We start from the raw sequence: 21869 nt of genomic DNA, 5'->3' as shown, positions 1-21869 counted from the left end.
GCAAGGGCTAAGGATGAGTGTTAACCCACACATCTCCATGACAGTTGAATAGCAAAATTTGATTATGACAGCGAAGCACAGCCTATACAATAAGTATCTCTGTATCTTCAGAGAGGTCCTCAATTTTGAAAATCTTCAAAGTGATGAAACTTTAGTGCACTAAAGGGCAAAATATTGATAAGCTTACTTGCTCTAGTTGGAGGAATATGTGGACTGGGTGATGTTTTAGGTTTGGAAGGCCTGTGATACGTGTCTTTAGAAACTGAAAGAAAGAAACTGGGTTAAGCATTATTAAAGTAGTAAGTAGCTTCACATACAAATAATGTAATGGGTGTTGTCCTGGAATGACTCACAATATCAAATTCAAGTGACAAAAATGCCTTAGTTAAATGGCTCTGCCTCAAGCAATCATATGACCCAGGATTAATGAAGTGGTTGTGTTCTGACAGTAAAATTGAGGTTTGAGTGGAACAGAATTATTTTTCAGTCCTGTATGAAGGACTGAATTTCATTTCATAAAACAGGAGGGGAAGGGAAGCAGAGAAAGAAAGCTTTCAGGGTGCAGCTCTGCCCACCCATGGTGCCCTGCACCTGCAATGGTGCTACCTCCACAGGATGACTGAGAACATATAATTAGGATCCTGTTCTGATCTGCCCTCTGCTTCTTACCATTAAATGTTGAAAGAAATTTTCCTATCTTACGTGCATAACAGCTTGAAAGAAACAAGGATTCTCCTCAATTGTTTCATAAAAAATAAGAAGAGACTGAGAACCTTGACTGTTAAATTATTAAGGAACATGCAAAGAAAGATGACAATTTTTTTCAGGTCTGCTTTTGACAATTTGTGCTGAAGAAGAACGACAACGTGACCATTCAAATAAGAAAGCATCATTACCTATTGTTGCCTTTAGTTTCTCAGTTCTAAACCTAATTGTTTCCAGAACTGCATTAGCATAATAAAACAACAAAACCAAAGTATTACCAAGAACAATCACTTTCTGCACAATAATCATACCATCCCTACGAGGGCTGATGACAGATAGTCACTCCTCCCTGAAACTCAGCATCGAAGTATTATGTTCCTCAGAATTTCCTCCAGTTTAAGGTAACAGCTCTAATACAGAACAGATCCCAAATATAAATGTGAAGTTTTTGTATATGCCACAAAGAGACTGTAGGTGTTTCTTTTATCTTCAGCTTTGTACACTTTCCTGACTTATTTCAAGTTTTTTTTCAAGCAATAGGTGCAGACTTACTGGGGAGAAAATGAACCTGACTTGTTGTCTCTCTGCCCATCTCTTCACCAACACCATCTAATACTCCATGTATCTTGGATACCCATACTGGGCCCGGCTAGGATGGAGGTTATTTTCTTGATAGCAGCCCCTGTGGTACTCTGTTTTGGATTCATGAGCAAGGAAAGGTTGATAAAATACCAATGTTTTAGTTGTTGCTGAATATGCCTTGTTACAGCATCCAAGAATTTGTTTTTCACTCTGCCTCCAGGCAAGAGAGCTGGGCTAGGGGTGGGCAGGATGCTCAGAGAGGACACAGTCAGGACAGCAGAACCACCCTGGCCAAAGGAATATTCCACCTCACATAAAGTCATGCTTAGCAACAAAACTTTCCAAAGCACCCATTGCTCCTAGACTGGCACTGGTCTGCCTGTGGGATGTGGTGTGCAGTTGCTTGGTACTACTTGCTTTCTTCCGCCTCTTTTTATCCTTCCTTATTAAACTGTGTTTATCTTGAACTATGTTTTTTTTTTCCTACTTCTGCTCTTCTGATTCACTCTCTCAGACCACTGTGGGGTGGAATGAGTGAGAGGTTAGTGTGTGCTTAGCTTCTGGCCAGGGACAACACACGATAGTACCTCACATCACACAAGTGTGAGTTGCATAATTTACTTTCTCCTTCCTTAATTCTCCTAAGGTTGTATATGGGTATAACAACCCGTGTAGACACAATTATAGGAAGTATGTCACATTCTTAAATCTCTGAACAGCACAGTTCACTGGTTGGAAAAGTGAACCAACAAGTATGAATGAAAGTTTGTTCCTGGAAAAGAAGAAACAGGCACACAATTTAAGAAATACAGAGCAGAATCTTTCCTCTTTGCAATGACACTCCTCATTCTCACCTTCACTTTGCCAGAACACAAGCAAGTTACACAGAAAGGACTTATTTTCACTGAGAATTGTACAGAAAACATCCATTGCTGCAGTGACTTACAATTTAATCAAGAATTGAAGATATTTTTAACTTACCAGGTTGCTTATAAATTCTACGTGCCACTGGATTTTATCCCTCAAGGAATGTTCCAAAATATATGCCCAAGGAATACATACAAATCTGAAGCTCCACTGATTACAGTAGAATCCATAAGACACAGGTGTCAGCATGAAAAGGTAAAGGAACAATGAACTTACCAGGTCTTGTTCGCGGCACCTCTGGGCTTGGTGATGTTCTAGGTTTGGAAAGAACATATTGTGGTCCTCTAGGAACTTAAAAAAAAAAAAAAAAAAAAAAAAAAAAAAAGGACAAACTACAGTAAATATTAGAATTTTTTGGGAACTGATATTGACAGAAAACATAACATGAAAGAAGAACACATGCCTTTGGGACCCTATGGAATCACAAAAAACTTGAGTAATGGAGAAATATGAACACTTGGTACATAACAAACCCTAGTGATGATGGAAAACCTCTGTAGTAGCACAATATAAAACAAGGCCAGTGTGGTTGCACAGTATAAAAGGTGATGCAGCACATGATAGAAATAGAGTACAGAGACAAGCAGTTAAAGGTAGGTAGGTTGTGGTGTTTCCATCCCTTTTGCAGAACACATTTGTGTGAGAAAAAAGAGAAAAAGATTATTATGAATTGTTAGTGAAAAATCACCAAACCCCCCCCCCTTACAGGATGAATTTTAATTGTAAAAGCGTTATGAGAGTGGAGTGCAATGAAGCAGTGCTTGTGATGGTCAGTGAGAAAAAACTAAATGTGATGGTCCCCAGGTGATTTACCCTGTAGGTAAAGCTGTTACCTATTGTTGGTTTTAGTTGATCAGTTCTAAGTGTTATAGATTCCAGGACTGTATCAGAAACAAAACAGAAAAGATGTTTTGAAAGATGAAAAGTTACAATTAGCACTACTTTCTGAATCATGTACTTTGTATACTGCTTCATACAGAAAGAGTTGTATAAAAATAAATATCTGAGAAAGCAGTGTAACCTTCAACATAATGTGAGCTTAGTTCTCCCACAAACTTCAATGAAATATCCAAACATTATCATTCTGTTATTCAGAAAATGGATGTTTAGGGACACAAATCTCTTCCCTTAGTGATATGTTTCAAATGCACTCTAAGTACACAACTGGAATCAGACAACACTTGCTTGTGTACTGAACACTGCAAGAGCAGCAGTGTTCAAATTTATGAATACGAAAGAGCATTACATGGTGTATTGCATTGCAGAGTCATATAATTCAGCTCTAAACTGGAATGGATCTAGACTCCAGTGATTTAGAGTCATAAGGATGTGAAATTGATGTGTCAATTCTGTGTCAATTTTTCTGAATGGACTACAATTAAAAAAAAAAAAGAAGAAATGTCTTGGGATATTTAAAGACAAATACAAGGTAAGGGGATGATGCTATAGAAAACAATCTGTATATTACAAATTCTTGAAGAAACAGTACGTTGTTGGGGCTTTTGTTTTTGTTTGTTGGCTTGTTTTAAACACAGATCAATACAAGCTCATAAAATTTGGGTGACAAAAGCATAAACCATTTCTGAGAAGGCCAGACTACCATAACAATGAAAAACGGCCACAAAGGTAAAAAACTGGGTGTATGAGAAGTGGCATCTTAAGGTGTAACTTGGAAACAATGTTTTATAATCAGATGCCATGATAAAAAATTTATGAGAAGATAAGGATTTTGACTGTTTGCTACATGAAGAAATCACATCTAATAGAAAACATCAGATTTCAAAAATATTGGTCTGTGTCTACAATTTAAAGGTCTTCAATAAAGTGTTTATCCTTAAATTTTTCACATTTACCAAAGGATAATGGATGCTGATATTTGAGACCCTTGCAACTTTCTGTTGCTATTACCAACTGGACAGCATGGGACAGAAAGTATTTTTTTCTGCCTACTACTGAATTTAACTGCTCTCACTTTTAATGACATAAAAATCTAATATTTTGGAATACAATATAAAGGATCATTAATGCCAAAAAATGTTTAAAAGCAAATACAAAGTATGCATGTATAACTGGGCAATTGACTTCCTCATGCAGAAAATAATAATGACATGAAATTCATTGATTGTGGCTTAGAAGGGAAACAGATTTATTTTAACAATGCAAAGCAACGTTGGAAAGAATTATACCACCCAAGTAGCCTCAGTTTCATACACTTTAATTGCTCTGTATTTGCTTTAGTTATCAAGATTAATCTGAGTGTAACATCACTATTCTCATTCTGTTGCCTTGAAGTGGCAGAGGTTTATTTTTTTGCTCAGTGAAAAATATCTAGCAAATGTCAGTACTCATGAAAACTGCAATTAAACTGCTGAAAAGCACAGAACAGAACAGAACTGCATTCTGTTTTTACTGGCTCAGGTAACTAAACAGCTGCTCATAAATAGATTTCAATCCAAAATAAACCGTACTAGAAACAATCACAAAGTAGTTTACCATCTTTGGCTTTTGGGATGTAAGGTTTGGGTGAAGTTTTAGGCTTAGAAGGAACACGTTGAGTCACCTTTGGAGCTGGAAGAGAAAATGTGGGCAATAAGTTGGTTAAATTGCACAGCAATTGGCATCTGATACCAGCTGAACACACAAGCACAGAAACCTCACACCTGCAACTGAGAAGAAGTAGGCAAATCAGGTAATACTCTCCGTGTGTTTACAACAATCTAAGCAAGAAAGTGGAATTTTATTCATTTTTAAAATAAAAACTGGAATAAGTACAAATAAGCATAGTTATGAGAAGGGTGATTCAGAGCTGCCAGCATAATTTCTTTTTTCATAAAGGAAACATTCCAGCTATGAAGAGAGTAATACACCCAACTGTTTTGGATGCCAAGCAAGATAATTACCTAGAATAAAAATGAGGTTAAATGAAACAATAAAAATGAGGTTAAATGAAACAATCCTGATGCATAAGGTGACTAACTTCAGTGATGCTTGCTGTGATGTAAATAAAGCAAACACAACAGCTTGCCAAGGAAATATTATTACCTATGGGTGACCTTGGTGGTTCAATTCTAAGTGTAATAGGATCCAAGACTGCAACAGAAACAGTGTGACAAAGTGAGTAAGGAACACGCTCCAAAAATTTAAAATTACTCCAGTGGTAAGTAGAAAAGCAGGCACTAACACAACACCACAGTAATTTGGACCTTCAAGCTCACTTTTAAATCATGGGCAATTAAAATTCTTAATAATTCAGGTAAAATAAGAAATAAGTAATTGGAAAAACTTGATGGCAATAGAAGAAAAAAAATATGTGAGTATAAATCAGTAAATGCAAGAACAAGCAAGAGAAGAGATCGCAGAGCTTAACTCAGAGACTGCAAGGGACTCTGGATATACAGAATGTCAGGAGTCCCCAAACTGAACTCTGTTACTTGAAAGTAGTGTGCTGACCGTGACAAAATAGTTAAATTTTTCCTCTAAAGTGAGCAATTAAGCAGAGGACTAAAAGGCTGCTATTGGTAGAGCTGTATTTATTAGTCATCTGAAAAAAATTAGTTTGATAAAGCCTGTTCACCTTTGCTCATATCCACTCACAATTTGGATCACAAAACAAATACATCATGCCCTTTTCCTGGTCACAAACGAGACAAAAAATTGTACCAAATGAGACAAAATATTATGAGATCTATAAAAATTTCTTGGCAATAAAGAAAACAGATAAAAATAATTTTAATGCACTAATTCTTTCCTCTCAAGGCAGTAACAAGTAAAGTAGCATATAACACACAGATATAGACACCTAAAGATAGAACCTGTTCTATAACCCACATTCACTTATCTACTAAACTCTCTTATGCATCTACCCATTTTAAAAATGGGCTTCACAGTAAATAACACTATAAAACTTTGCAATTGAGGGGGCTAATACTAAAGTATTTATTACATGTCTATTAACATACACTGTACAATATTCTGTAGTATTAATATTACTGCAAGTGAAGAAAAAAACCCAAAACAACCAGTATTAACTTCTACTGACAGTGGCCAGATACTCCACAGAAATGTCAGACCAGTCACTAATTTTTCAAATGTTCTCACTACACATGCCTGGTTTGCAAAGACTTTGCCATTATTCAAGCTCATCAGTTACCTCTGGAATTCAAATTCAAAATATTTTCCTAGAAAAAACTAATTTCTATTTTCAGGTTGTGTTTGAAAAAATCAGTCCTTTCTTACAAAGAGAAAAACACTTCCAATAATAGAAAGATATTTATATAATTTGTTAGGTCTGCAAACTGTCTTCTGGAGCAATATGGTTTCCTTTTGTACAAGTACTATCCAAAAAAAATTGAATGTCTCTTCTCCCCAAATAGAGGAAAAAAGTAGTTGTTCTCTTCTTTACTTTCTGCACTAATAGCAAGTCTCAAAGTAGATAATTTCAAAAGAAGTGCCTAATCAGACTTAGCTTGAGGTGTTTTGATCTTAGCAGAGCATTTGGGCTTCAAATGTGAGGAATGTGTATTTTGGATACTGGGAAAAGTTTGTTTTGCAAAAATCTGCATTTAAGCTGAAAGTAAATGGTCCCATAGTAAATCACATTCAGGTTCAGAAATGAAGAAATGAAGTCTAGGAAGTGAGCCTCTGTCCATGTCAATGAACAACCACAGAAAAAGGAATTGTACCATGTGTTTAATGCATGAAATGTTGTTGGATATGAACAAAATAAGCAATGATTATCCTTTTGATGGATAATCAACGAGCTGGATGTTCTTGCGCAACAAAATTGACTTCTCATAGTTTACTCAAAAGCCAAAGAAAAGACTTAACAAGCAACGCTAAGAAAAGGTTGTTATGCAACATTGACCTTGACAAATCAATGTCATTAGAGTTTTGAGAGTATTTCATGGTGTAGAACTTGTTGCAGTGGAAAACTATTGAGTTTAAGTGAGTTACTGCTAATTGACCAAACCAAACTGATTCTATTTTATCAAATAATTTGAGTAAGGCTTCAAGCTCTCCTTGTCCTGTGAAGTATCTTATATGTAGTCAGCTTCATCCAGGTTTTAAAGACCAAAGGTAGGCTGATGATAACATCTTGAATCCCTTCTCAGAATACAGCCTGCACAGTAAATGCAAACAGTGATCCAAATTTTCCTTTGCATTAGATACAGCATTTCGGGGCTCACTGCAAGAGACTCTTGTTCTTAGTCCGCATCAAAAATGTATATATTAAACACATCACTTAGTATATATTCACATACTAAAAAAGGCCATATATTACTTTATATAAACTGTGCTCCTCATTAAAAACAAAATTACTTTTTTTTTCTTTAAATTGAACACAGGTTTGGATGCATTAATTGAATAAACGCAGTATTTTCCATACATGTGAGAAATTGTCAAGCAACACGCCACAAAACTCCTTCTGAAGGAATTGTTTAGCAGTGTGTACTTTTAAATATCATTTTAGATGATGTTATTTCTATATTCCATAAAATCTTTATTATTGCAATAGTTTTTATTCTTTCTTCTTCTAATGTAAGGGAAACTTTCAAGTAAATACCTTTGAAGTGATATCCTGTCTTTTAGAAGACATCTCCATGTCAGAAACATGGAGAAATAAGAAAGCACCAAGATCATACTTCCATTTGCTGGGTTTGGACCACACATGAATAAGCAAGAAGCCTCCAGGAAATGCTGTTTTCAATTGCACATATTATGAGACCAGTGAAAAGAAGAATGACTAAGGATGACTCATAATCATTACCCTCTGCAGTCTTTGGACGTTCAAATGTGTAGGGTCTCTTAGAAGTGACTGACCCTGGAATGGTTGCTGTTGGAATAAAGAGAATTTTCTTAAGAGAAATACAGGTGTATCTGTTTTGTAACTGCTGGTACAGCTCAACTGCTCTTGCTCCCCAACTAAAATCCACCTCTTCAAAACTCTTCAAATGGAAACACTGAGAGAATGATAGATTTGCTGAAATTATCCTATGTGCCTTTTGCTGCTTTTGGAAAATAAAAAGTGCATTTATGCTACAGGAACACACTGGGAGAGGAGCTCTCTAAAACTTCACCTACCTGTTTTACTGAATTTTTTAAAATCTCTTTATGGCTGTAGATCACTGAAAAGAAACAATCCCAGAGAACTTAAGTTTCTTTAGTAAATCTTTCAATAATTTTCCTGGGTTTCTCCCATAGTGATACAAAGGATAGATATGAAAGGCTTCAGGTGTAAATAACTGTAAAGCCACAGAAAGCAAGGCTGAGGATCCCAGCAGATTATCTAGTGCCACTGCACATTAGATCATCAAGTTAACAAGCTTCCCATCTCTATCTAGAGTACTTGACTGGGTTTGAAAGGAACAAAACCCAAACACTCTGAAAAATATAAAGAACTTTGGAGTCAAAATGGGTAGAATTGTTTGATATTAGTGTGACTTTACAAACAGAATCCATTTTCATTCCTAAACACATCTACAATCATTGAGTAATCTTTGTGCTTACCCTTTAAATTTTGCTTTGTTTACTCTGTTTTGACTCTTAGCCTCTGTCCCTCCCAACAGATTTTATTTGGGAAGGCAAAAGTGATGGATAAATATTTTACGATGTGCCACAAACTATATTTTTGGACATACCAACAATTTGTCATGTTGTAATTCACAAGCATTTTAAGACTCACAAGAAAATTTATTTAAAGGAAGTTACCTTAAAATTTTGAAATACAATGAAATCTGAGACCTAACACTTCCAAAATTCTGTCAGTTTAGATAGAAAATCACATTCTTAAAGTCTCTATTTTCCCACATGAAGGTTTATGGTGGTTTACCTGGGTGGACAGTGTTTAAATTTAAAAGACTGAATTATTTCAGACTTCCAAATTTTCCCTCTTTACTGACATTTTTATAGCTTAGATAGCTTTTATATTTGATAACATTGCCACTATTTTAAGAAGGCAAAATACTCTAAAATGTCTTCAGGATAAATAATTTTTTTCATTTAAGTAAATGCCCAGAGAAGTTGTGGAGCTTCAATCCCTGGAGATATTTTTAAACTTTTCTGTAACTTTCTATTGTGTGCACGATAAAAAATTCATCATTATCCTTTCCTTTTCTGAAAAATGGAGAACATTTCGAGAGAGGCATTCATGTTAACAATAGTAAAAGTGAGGACGATGGCTGGGCATGATCATATTGGCAACAAAACCTTATTTTTTTTTTCATGTAGGCAACAGATTCAGTTATCCAAATGCCAAGAAAGAGAATGAAACAGTGAACTTCCACTAGAATGTACAATTGGCTCACTGGAGAATCTGAAAATTATTTAAATGTTTGGGGGTTTTTATATGAAGTCTTTTTTCTCCACTGCCAAAAAAGGCAAATACTTTACCATAAACAGCACAAAAATCATATTAATAATGAGAGCCAAAATTAATTGCTTTACCCAAAGGCAGTTATTCAGCAGTATTGGCAGTAAGTAATTGATTAAATATGAATTTGGCATATATTGTTCATTATTTTGAACATATATTTGGCATATTTTTGTTCACTCTGGTGACAACCACTATCATGACACTATCAAGTTTCTAATTTAAACTGAACTTCCAGGTGATGCTGGAACACAGAGAGGCTCCTGCTCTTTGACCATTTTGCCCCCTATCTGAAAGCCAGCTTATCCCCATGCACTGCATATTTTACAGCTCAAATAATATTTTCTCAATAAGAATATAATTTGTCACCTCAGAACACATGCCAGTTTCACTACCTACTTTCAAGACAAGCTTCATCAAGATTAAAAAAAATGTGCCTTAGAATTCTACCTGATTGATTTGTGAGACCACTACTGGGAAAGAAAAAACCAGAGGCATGTGTACAAATATGGAACAATGCCACTTTCCTTGTAGGCATACAGAAACTTGCTATAGAGCCACTCAGTGTGGAAACAGCAGGATAAAATCTTGATCTTGTCAGTCCCAGGGTTTAAAACAAATCTATGCAACAGTTTCCAAATGAGTTGCGTTTTTTTTCACAGCCATTTCAAAAAACAACATCCAGGACTCAGTTTTATATTCAGACATAGACATCTACAGCAGAGACAAAAGTAATGATTTGTGTAATACAGTACTGCATTTCCCATGCTAAAAATTTTGCAGGAGCTGTAATCAGCCTAAAAAACTAATTATGCACAGTATTCTGAGACAATTCCAAGTCATAAATGCCATTCCTTTAACAAGCTTCACAGGGAATATTTTGGCCTGAAGAGAGTTAATTTCTTTTATGAGTAAAAAATAATGTGCAGGGAATCTGGAAAGAATTTAATAAAATCATCTGATCTCTTCCAGCTTTGACTAATATATTCTTACAATAAACAATTATGCAATTTCAAGTTTTCTAATTTCATTATAAACCATGTAACACCAGAAATATTTTTACAACTCTATTTATTTATTCTTCAGGTCCAGAAAATGCCAGGTGTGTTTTACTCTCTGCCATACATCACAGATGAAATTTAACCTTGATGTGAAGGTGCTATTTCATTTGGGATCATAAAATATGTCTTTACTGAATTGCAGAACAAAATTCCATTCTTTCACAGTTTCAGGTAAGTCTACATATGCTCTAATGATCACTGAATCAATAAAATCCTATGGTTCTATGAAAGATGCCATAACCACCAGCAAAACAGTAGAATTTGTGTTTTCTGGACTCTATGCTGAACTAAGCTGGAAAACTTGCTATTCCAAAATGAAAAGCAGGAAAACAATTTGCTTTGATGTCTGGCTGCATGAGTTGGTGACTCGGGATATAAAAGTTTAAAGGTTTTTTGCTTTGCTTCTATGTTTTTGGGGATCCAATACAAAAATATTATTCCTCAGAGAGGAATTCCTCACCTTTCTGATGATTAAATGCTGAACTTCACATTCACACAGAAGAAATTCAAGCTAAAATGCACTACTTAAGTGATACACTATAAAAAATGTTTGTTATGGAAATTAGTTACCAGGATTAGTTCGTGGCTTTTGGGGTCTGGTAGATGGTCTAGGTTTAGATGCAGAAGTAGTGAGTTTTGCTTCTTTAGGAGATGAAAGAAATATACTGGATTTTAAGTTTATGCTTTCCACTGTATCACAAAAAATCAAATGAGGCAATGAATGAGGTTACTGGGAACAAAAGCAAATGGTAGAATCAGATATGCCAAGAAGGCTTCTCAGAAATCTTCCTAAGAATTGACAACTCCAGCAAAATCCCTGTTTGTCTTTCATTATAAAAGTGAGTAATTGCATTTAAATATGCAATTGAAGCTTGCAATCACATCCAAATATTCCTCTCATTAAGTTAGCAAATTCATTTTTGCAAGATACCTAAGAGATAAAACAATAATGCTTTTTATAATTTTGAATTCCAGGTCAATTTTATGCCATAAGAAGACATATATAGACAAAATATACAGAAATGTCCTCATTTTTGGCCACAGCAAAGAAATTACTGGCAAACAGCTGAAAGAACATGGAATCAATTAAAAAAAATTGAACAGCTTCATAGCTGCAGTCATTGAATTCTGCTAATGGAATAGAAGTATCTAATATAAATTGAATAAAAAGTAGAATAGCAGTATCATGTAAATGCTAAAAATTAAGAGCAATGAGTCTTAGAAACCATTTTTCCACTACACACGCATGGGTTGGAATTGTAATTAGTTAATCTGCCTGTCAGTCTGACTTCAGATAAAGTGCAACCTCAGTTTCAGGCAGAGGTAAGTAACTTCGCACATTTTTAAAAAGCAGTGCTATGAGACTGCTTTCCAATAAAATGTTTCATAGCAATTGACACAGTGAAAAAGTGTTTGATGTCTATAAAAAGAGCAGAGAGGAGTGAGCCATGAAATGACTGAGAGGTGTTTTTCAAGCCAAAATGACATTTAGAAGGATTCATAAAGCAGTGGAATTAACATGTTAACCTAGTACCACAGGAATCCTTCACTGAGAGTCCTGGGATAAACATCCACAATACTACCTTTACACTTGGCAGTTCAATTGTATTTCCAATGAGTTTTCTGAATAAAGAGTGTCGGTGTAGAAAAGCTCTTAGCAAAATGGAAGACAAAAAATTTTAGTGTACCATGGAACTAGCAAAACTGCATGAAGAGAATGGTTTCTTTTTCTCCTAAGTTTAGAAAAACATTTCTGAATGCTTATCTCCTAACTTTCTTCCTCTTTGAGAAGTGGATTATATACAGCGAAAGCTATGAGATAAAGTAACAGAGCACAAACTGTGGCTTGGACCGCAAAGAAGTGTGACTAACAGCTACAGACACAAGTATTACCTAGGGTTGCTTTTGGTTGTTCAACAGTCTCAGAAGTTTTAGGCTCCAAAAGTGGTGGTTTAGGGGCTAGAAGAGAAAAATTAATGTGTAATCAAACCAATCAGTAGATGTATCAACATGAAGCCAAAAGCGTTATCATTCCAATACTTCAGGGGAGTTGTTTTTTAAACAGTCTAGATAAGCCTTACTCTTGCGTGTAACACCCTACATCCCTTTTAGTTTTGTTTCCTATGAAATTGCACACTGAATGATCGTCTGAGAGTCTGCTTCTAAGGCTCCTTCCCTATATTTCTGTTTTCAAGACATTTTTAATCTTGTATTTGAGTCAATCAGCAAATTAATTTCTCTTCTGTTATGGGAGAATAGTGAGAAAGGAGAGATAAGGAAGAAAATAATGTAGGCTGTAATGAACACCAGAGAATCTATATGGAAGGAAACTTCTAAAGGCCAAAGTTTTGTTGCAAATCCTAAATCAGTGCCTGCAGTTAATTGTAAGAGAGGTATAAGACAATAAAGGCAGCTCCTGTTTTTTACTGATCTGTCTGTTTATAAGACATGGCAACAGAAACCTTTTGGGTTTCAAATAATCCACAGCATAATATTTTTTCGTCCACTACCTAAATCGTTAAAGGAGGCAAATTAATTTCTCTTAACCCCAAATCCAAAGAAAATTAGTAGAGGTCTGTTTTTTTTTTGTTTTGATCAAAAGGCAGAAAATACACAACACAATGATTATGTTCCTAAGGTATTAGTAAAGATGTCATATTTGCCATAGTATGTCTGTGTGAAAATGGGAGACAGAGTGGCAAAGGTGATTATAAAAATAATAATCATATTTATTGCTTATAGGAGTGATATTAAAACACCCTTGTGCCACCCAGAGTATTTTTTTCCATTCCAGTCCTTTAAAAAGGTTACAACACTAGAGAACTGGTTTATATTTTTATCACTGGACCCAAATGCATAAAACTGAGGAGCTTAACTCTCATTAAGTTAATGAGAGTTCATGACCTATTTGAGAATGATGAGTTAGTCAGAATGCTCACATATTACATTGCTCCTATCCTTTTTAGGAAGTTTTGCTTAGGTATTTTTAGAGAACATATCTCTCTGCATACCAACTAATGAAAATTATGTGCACAATTACCAGGTTTCACATGTTGTACTTCTGGGGTAGCAGATGGTTTCGGTTTAGAAGGAATAAGTGGTATTTCTTTTGGAGCTGAAAGAAAGAGCTCAGTTTGCAATGAAAAATTGTTTAACAAGCATTTCCCACAACAAACAGCACATGTCACATGTTTATACCGAAGACAACTTAGTACGGAATGTCAAAGTCAGCTGATGAAATCAGATTTTGAAGTGTGGAATGGAGATGATACTGAAATGCTGTACATTGATCAAAAATAAGATTCTGTGAGTCCAAAACAATTAAAATTTCCATTTTGAAAGCTTTAGATATCAGAGACAATCAGCACATGCGTGTGCATTGGGGGTAAAAGAAATAGGACACTAATAAAAGAATGATAGCGTTTTACCATGCAAGAGACAAGTTTTACTTCTCTGAGAGAGTAAATCCACCCAGAAGCTTGTTTTCATACACAGGTATGTCAACAACAATCAATATAACAATGATGAAGAACAAGACTCTCAAACCAGGAAAAAGAATGATTATGCATGTGAAATGATATGTGGAAGGAATGCATTCATATGGGATGGAGTGCTCAAAACAAACACAGAGTTTTTCACTGGGTGAAAACAACATTACCTAATGTTACCCTTGGCCATTGAAAAGGACGGGAAGTTTTAGGTGTGAAAGATTCCAGAATGGATTCACTTGCTGCTGCTGGAAGAAATGAGGACAGTCATAAGAGAGCAAAGAGCTAATGGAAGAAACTCTTCCTTCATGAGCAAAAATATTTTTTTAAACAAGAACAACAAATATTTCACTAATGTTTGGACATTTATCAGTTTAGTATGCATTAGGGAGAAATTCAGAACTGCACAGAGCTTCAGTGACTATAAATCAGCACATCTGTGATGTGCAAAAATTCTGAAAGTTTATTTCCTCCTGCCTTCATTGCAACTGGTCTGGATCTCAACCACTGCCAAGTAAGATTTTAAGTAGAGTTTCTGAACATTTTGAGTTTTGGTCCAATACTTAAGGGAGGTGGTACCATGTACAATGTAGATATTTAATGAAGAGGACATGTTGAATAATCAATTAGTCACACATTAAAACATATAAAATTTGGAATAGAAACCTGACAACAGATCCAGCTGTGGTTTCAGTCCAAAACCACAGAATGTCTGTAACTATTAACCAATTTCACGCTGTTAAGGATGCACTAATGTTAACATTTTTAGTGATGCTACAACAATAAAATGCAACCTACAGTTCACATCACAGTGTTTTCATCAGAACTGCTCTACAAATACTGTTTCCTCAATTTTCTATGTGGCACATTTTTTTAACATACTGAATCATGTGACTGTGAGTTGCCATATGCATTATAGCTGTGAGAAAACATCAAGTTCAACCATTAGCAGCCACATAAATTTGAAAACAGCTGTTAGGGGTTAATCCAAATGTCCACTGAAAATAACAACAGTGTATTAATTTCACTTGAGTTTTAGAGCATGGCTTGAGCTGCTGAATTAAGAACTAGGTAGAGATTATTGTACCTGGTCCAGCTTCTGCTATTTCAGGCTTACTAGGTGCCACAGGACTTGAAAGAACAGGCTGAATACCACCGAAAACTATAAAAGAACCACGTCACATTGTCTGTGATTATTAATTCTACACACAATTTTTTTGATCACAGAAAAACAACCAAAAAATATGATATGTTATGGCACACCTAATTTTCACTTCACCATAAGCACACCTTACCTCAGGAATGGAGCAGTATTGGATTAGAGTGTGAGCTGAAGGTAGTGCTTAAAGTGAGAACAAAACCAAATTGTCAGCCAACCAAAGCTGACATTGCTTTGGATCACATGGTCCACACAGCTTAAAGTGACCCAGACAATACAAAGATAAAAATTTCTGATACCACAATTATAAAGTACTCAATCCCCCCACCACCAAAAACTATAAAAACTAAAAAACACTGCAAGTTTATTTCCATGAAGAAAAGCACCTGCCTTAGTTCTCTTCAGTGCTTTGTTTTGCGTCAATATTTTTAGTGAATTTTAATGTCATATAATCTGTCATACACACATGAAAAACAAGGGTAAAGTTAAAAAAATTGCTAAACAGCAAAAAAAAAAAAAAAAAAGCAAGAAAGGAGCTTCCTATGCTGGCAAGACAATATTACAATAAATTAATTTAGTATTCTTATTCAGATTTAGTCAGTAGTAGTATTAAACCTAGTTTAGTAGTATTAAACCAGGTTTAATTCATATAAGTATATCTCAAAATAGCCCTAGAAGCTTTCTGAGAAATGAATGTGAGATCAGAAACACTACCAGGTGAGTTTCTCAACAGAAAGCACAAGTTCTCATGTAAAAAAGGATGTTTTCAACGATCATGTCTCGCACAGAAGCAACATGGAAAATAGTGAAAATATCTAGGATTGATAAAATTTAAGAAAAGACTGTCCAAACACCAAAAGGAGTTTAACTGAAAAGGTAATGCATTACTATTACCCGCAGTTGTTGTCAGCACATGAGGTGCTTTGGAAAGTGGAGGCATAGGTTTTTCCAGGTCAGCTGAACTTGTAACTGTGGAAAAATGTAATTATCCCTGAGACAGATGCATATTGATGCAGACATAGCAAGGGGGGCAAAAATCAGAAAAAAGAAATTGCTTTACACTGCTTTGCAAGATGCCAACACCACTACAACAGAGTGTCATAAATTTCCAACTTAAAAAGAAAGTAACAAAACTTCAAAGTTTTGAAGATGTCACATGCACCTAACAGACACACCCTGACAGGAACTGCAGTTCCCCTAAAAGCAGATTTATCAACAGGAGCCAATTGATCTGTACCCATGTAACATGAAAAAACCTTTGCTTTTGACTTCACCTGCACCCACAGAAAGAGACCTACGTACTTTAAATGCATGCAAATATTAATTTGTACAACCAGGTATTTCTATTGCCAAAGTTTTGCATTTTTTCAATATAGCAAAAGCCAGTATTTTTACTAACAGGTTTTTACATACTATACATCATGCAATTTGTCATTTGTGGTATTTTATCTAATTGACATAATATAAATTAACACAACTTCTGTGATATATCAAAGAGACAGACTGAGGCAGAACATTTAACACAAAACTGTTGACATAGAACCCAGCAATAAAACGTTCAAGGTGCAATAGCAACATAACCTGAAAAAAGTCTTATGAATAGACAAACCTGCAAAATAATGTGTATGATACACCTAACAGAAAATCCCCCATGGTGAAATACCCCAGTCAAGAACATATCTTTATAATTGATAATGAACACATCTAGCTATTGGTCCTATTAGTCTTAATCTATTCAACAGCTTAAAACCACACAAAAAATATTAATTCCCATGGTTTCATATGTATTTGAGCCTAAATCACAAAATATCACCATGTAATTATAGAGCCTATCAGATACTGCAAACAAAGTTCTGGTTCAATCACCAAGCAACCAGAGCAAACAGCCTGTAACTGAAACATCCCTGATGCAAAACCAAACACTTAGCAATTCAAGTATCATAAATACAATTTACCAGTCTCTGTTTTAGATATTTCTGCAGATGCAGAAGTTTGGGACAGGAAGCTAATATGATTAGAGTCCAGTGAAGCTGGGAAAAGAAAACCAAAACAAAATACTTTTTGGCATCATCTGAACATATAGACTGTACAGGTTTCAAGACATTACTAAGAAGCTAGGGATTCGGGAAAGAAAAACATCTCAAATGAACATGCCATGGATTTCCTAATGTAAATGTATGAAAATGCACTGATGATGAAAATTATGAAGGAGCTGCTGGAAGAAATATGAAGAAGAGATGACATTACAAGAGAAGTGGAATTGCATTAGCCAAAGCCAGAATTAAATTTGGTTTTGCACGTATGGCCCCTTTCACCTCTGTGCTGAAGCTCTGCCAAAATCTAGGCCCAAGAGAAGTAGCAGGTTGGCTAAAAGCACAACAATATCTCTTGGGACAATTCCCATCTCGCATCACTACCAGAGCTGCAAGAAATATCATTACTACCACAGGCAGCTGGTGTCTCAAACTGTGAAGAAACATGCTATGATTAACCAAATCCTGAAACGAGGTTTTGATCTTAAAACCCTAACACGGCTGCAATAGCAGCAACAGAGCAGAGCATTCACTTCCAGGTGATGGCAATGGAAAGGTGTGTCCTCGTGTGCCAGCCCATCTGGGTTTGCCTCTTAGAAGCGCTGTCGTGTTTGAATGCATCAGAGAAAGCAACACCCACCACCCAAACACAAAGAAGCAGGGGAATGGAGCTGAGGGCCAGGTGCAACATCATGGTCTCTCTGCACAATGTCACATACTTCCTGCAGAAAATGCTCATCGGCCATGGAAAAAGCGTGGGATCAAACAAGAGAACTACAGAACCAATGTGGCGAGTGCTTTGGCAAGCCAAGCTGCACCAACAAGACTTCATCCTCTCCATGGAAGATGACAAGGATGCCAGGTGGTTTGGGGTGGGAGGTGTGATGGCAAGTGAAAGAGATGGCAGACAATGGGAAAAGAAGGCTGTTGCTAGTTACCCATCCCAGTTTGTTGAGTTGCCGGGGAGGAAGGAGTGGAGGACTTCGGCCTCGGTCTTCGAGCAGCTAAGATCAAACACAGAAACCGCCTTCAGGTCCTCTCACAGGCTGCTGTCACACAGGTCACATCAAGACACAGCTATAAAGAAGGGGACGCGGACCTGCTTGGGCCAGGCTACCATGTCACAGCTTCACTGCCCATGGTGGTGGCACAGTGCTGCCTTTCAACTGGCATTGGCAGCCAAGGCATGAGAGCAAACCTAGAAATGCTTCCCCAGGAAATTTACAGGTAGAATGATTTTTAGTAAGGAGTCACAAGGCTCCAGCCACACCACTGACCCCCTCTTTGGGACACCAGCACATCTGAACAGGCTCATCACTGCAGAGAAGAGCATGGCCAAAGGAAGCAGCGAAGGAGGGAATCGCTGGCTATTTACCCATCCTTGTGGTTTCCCGTGAGGCAGACGAGGTCCATTCCAGGTCTGGTCTCTCGGTTGCTATGGTCAGACACAGAAATGATCTTGAGATATCCACTCAGCCTTGGCACAGCAGTACAAGCAGCACCAGCAGTACAACACCCTACATGTGTGTATTTAGGGCCACACGTGCCCTTTCCTGGTGGCACCCTGTGACTCAAACCTGCAGTCAGGTGTCTTGCCGTGGTTGCAGCTACCTCAATACTGAGCCTCAGTAACTAAATGGCTCTACATGCACAGAAAAATGCCAAAATATCCGGTTCACCAAACCACTCCTTACACATCCCTGGAAGATGCAAAACCGACAGGAAATAGGCAGAATGCATGAGTCAAGGCTCATCTTAGAATTCAAAATTCAGGATGACAAGTGCTGGGTATGTCTCCAATGCAAGCAGCTGCAAATAGAAATTACTAATTTTTCTAGCATGAAGAAATAAACTGCACATTGTGCTATCAATATTCAGTCATAACTCCAAACTTTCTTAAAAGTTCAATAGTTTATTCAAATAAGTGTTTTTTTACTGTTTTCACTATTATTGTTTTTACACATAACAGAATATATAAGCTCTCATCATTCACATGAAAGGTGTTGCAATTCCCCGTGAAATCGAGTTCCCAGTCTTCCTTACAGTACTCTCTAAGCCAATGACTAACATGCCTGTTCATCAACATTGAACTTTAGTTCTCATTCAAAAAGATAAAATAAAATTCTGTATGCTAACAAATCCATATCAGTAAGAAGACACAAAATTATGTTTCTGCCATATTGGATTATTTCATTCTAGACAGAATTTTCAAAATAACAACTGCACATAGTCACACAGGAATTCTGTGAAAAATTCTTTTTGTCACTGGTCCTTTCAAAACTGACTCTTCAAGTGATGGAAAAAAAAGCATATGTTCAAACATCATAATCATGTCATTAGTATGGCAAGTGTTTTCAAGTGCATTGACAAACCACAGATATTGCTCAAAGCAGGTGAAAATTATGTCAAACAACAACAAGAAAAAAGAAAAAAATTAAAATATCTTTTTACCCTCCACTGTTCCTTGGCTTGCAAGGTAAGGAGAAGAAGACTTCAGCTTTGGTCTCTCAGTAACTAAGATTAAACCAGAAAACTTCCTTCAGAAATAGAGACGAACTCTAATTTTTTAAAGATTTGTCAGTACAGAACTGTGTGAATAAAGTCCATATTACACTCAGCTCTTTTACATAACTATTTTCATTCATTACAAGGTTATTCCACTTCAAAATCAGGAGGGCTTAGTTGAATTAGTGTAGCATACAGACAGTTAATCTTTTAGTGAACTAAACCTATAGATCAGAAAATTAGGAAGAGTACTGAGAAGCCTAATAATTAAGGATCTCATCAGTTACATAAATAACTGACAATCTTGCTGAAATGTTTGGTATTGCTGCTATCAGTAAAAGAATTGAAATGTTTGGACAAAATTTTAAAATACAGTTTTTCTTATTTAAGTATTGTGAAATGATAGAAATTAGGATGGAATAACTGTTTACCCATCACTGTCCTCGTGGTTTTCAGGAAAGGAAAAGATGTGGGCTCCAGAACTGGTCTCGGGAGAACTAAGATTAGAGATGGAAACTATTTTGAGATGTTATGGCAGTCTCTCTATGCATATGAAAGCATTACTTTAATCACACCCAAATAAGTAAATATTTAAATTCTGTTTTCTCATGTATACTCTTTCTACCAAATAAATCCTACATCAATTTATAGCCACTTGATATTACCACAAACCCCCAGCCACTAGCTAAACACTGCTCCTATTGCACAACAGTGACAGCTATGATCCTCCAGAGCTGCCTTTTAACTGCAGTAAATGACACATTCCAAAACCCTTTTTCAGGCATCAAATATTTTCCAACTATAAATTGCAAACTAGTCAATGAATATATAGCCAGAAGTTTTGCTTGCATTACTGCCCACCTTATATTTAATCTGAAAAACTATTAACTAGCTCTGATTTTTATATATTTCACCACACTTAAAAATGAACCTTGGGTCAAAACTAATATATGCCTGGAAAAAAAAAAAAGGAGAAACAATAGGTTCTTCACTGAAAAATGCATAAAGGTGAACTTAATAAGGATTTCCATCAAGAGTTGGGCACCCTGGTAGAAGAAAACCAACTTGTGCCTTCACAACCAAAATCTGTAACAATCTCTAATAGAATAACTTGATTAATTTACCAGTTTTCATTCTGAACAGGTATGAAGTACTATGAAGTACTTTGAACAGACATAATTTCATATAGACACTGGAAGACAAAGATAAGTTACAAGAAGAGCCACATTTACTACACAGTAATTAGTGAACAAATACGGAAACAAGAACAGTGAATGCAAAGATCACAATAAAAATCCCTTCTCTTGTCTAAGAATGTATTATTGAAAAGAAAAAAAGTTTCTTATAAAAGCACAGAACAAATTCCTAACACAAACAAATGATAGTCTAACATCTCAGAAAAGGGAATCAAAGTTTGGACAGTCATCACACTTTCAAAGACACAGTACAGAAAAAGTAGAAGAGCACATATCTGATGGACCAACAAAGAGATCACTTCAAACAAGGAGTTCTTGTTCTGAAAATTCTGTTAGACTCCTCCAGTCTTAGCAAATAAAATCTTTCATAAATGCATAAATAGTTTGTAGGGTAAATTGACAAGGGGGTGGATTGAAAGAGTTTCAGAAATGTATCCCTTTTCATCCGACTACACACTTCTCTGTGGCACAGGGCTTCCTACTGTCCTCTCCATCTTCATTTTGTTGATGAAAAATTGAAATAATAAGAGTTTCCAAGTACATTTTCTGAATATCTTCTCCTTGCCTACCATTGATTTAAAGAAGTGTTCAACATAACTGTTATGATGGCAAATATAACAGGAAGTACCTACTTGTTAATGTACAGGGGGATATTATAGAACATTTACAAATATCTATGGAGATCTGCAGTAGAAGACAAGGTTCAGAGTATATCAAGAGAAAAAAAGGAGAGTTCCTGTGTTCAGCAATAAATTTGTCCCACAGAGGAAGAAAATACGAAAGAAATTGACTGGATCATTTAGGAAACCTGTGGAAAGCTGGCAAACCTTTATATCACCAAATA

The 21869-nt window shown here is 36.0% G+C and overlaps 1 protein-coding gene and 1 long non-coding RNA gene across 51 annotated transcripts in view; one reads left to right on the top strand and one right to left on the bottom strand.

Annotated features, from left to right (window-relative positions):
* Positions 1 to 21869, bottom strand: part of ABI3BP (ABI family member 3 binding protein) — a 125620-nt gene that overhangs the window by 45020 nt on the left and 58731 nt on the right. For 20 of the 50 annotated variants that reach the window (XM_068180918.1, XM_068180903.1, XM_068180911.1 and 17 more), the window contains 14 exons: positions 20261 to 20326; positions 19776 to 19838; positions 18700 to 18759; positions 18263 to 18328; positions 17247 to 17321; positions 16180 to 16260; positions 15220 to 15294; positions 14303 to 14380; positions 13685 to 13759; positions 12538 to 12603; positions 4708 to 4782; positions 3048 to 3095; positions 2431 to 2505; positions 188 to 262 (listed from right to left, as the gene is read on the bottom strand). In XM_068180918.1, coding sequence (XP_068037019.1) covers positions 188 to 262; positions 2431 to 2505; positions 3048 to 3095; positions 4708 to 4782; positions 12538 to 12603; positions 13685 to 13759; positions 14303 to 14380; positions 15220 to 15294; positions 16180 to 16260; positions 17247 to 17321; positions 18263 to 18328; positions 18700 to 18759; positions 19776 to 19838; positions 20261 to 20326 — 978 coding nt within the window. The remainder of the gene's footprint in view (positions 1 to 187; positions 263 to 2430; positions 2506 to 3047; positions 3096 to 4707; positions 4783 to 12537; positions 12604 to 13684; positions 13760 to 14302; positions 14381 to 15219; positions 15295 to 16179; positions 16261 to 17246; positions 17322 to 18262; positions 18329 to 18699; positions 18760 to 19775; positions 19839 to 20260; positions 20327 to 21869) is intronic. The other 30 variants (XM_068180937.1, XM_068180945.1, XM_068180951.1 and 27 more) reach the window with 23 other exon arrangements.
* Positions 5201 to 8080, top strand: LOC137468832 (uncharacterized). Its single transcript, XR_010996200.1, has 2 exons — positions 5201 to 5467; positions 7786 to 8080. It is a non-coding gene; the product is annotated as an uncharacterized lncRNA (long non-coding RNA).

The sequence above is a fragment of the Anomalospiza imberbis genome, chromosome 2 (assembly GCF_031753505.1).
Source record: "Anomalospiza imberbis isolate Cuckoo-Finch-1a 21T00152 chromosome 2, ASM3175350v1, whole genome shotgun sequence".
NCBI lineage: Eukaryota > Metazoa > Chordata > Aves > Passeriformes > Viduidae > Anomalospiza > Anomalospiza imberbis.
This window is presented reverse-complemented; position numbering and strand designations above follow the sequence as displayed.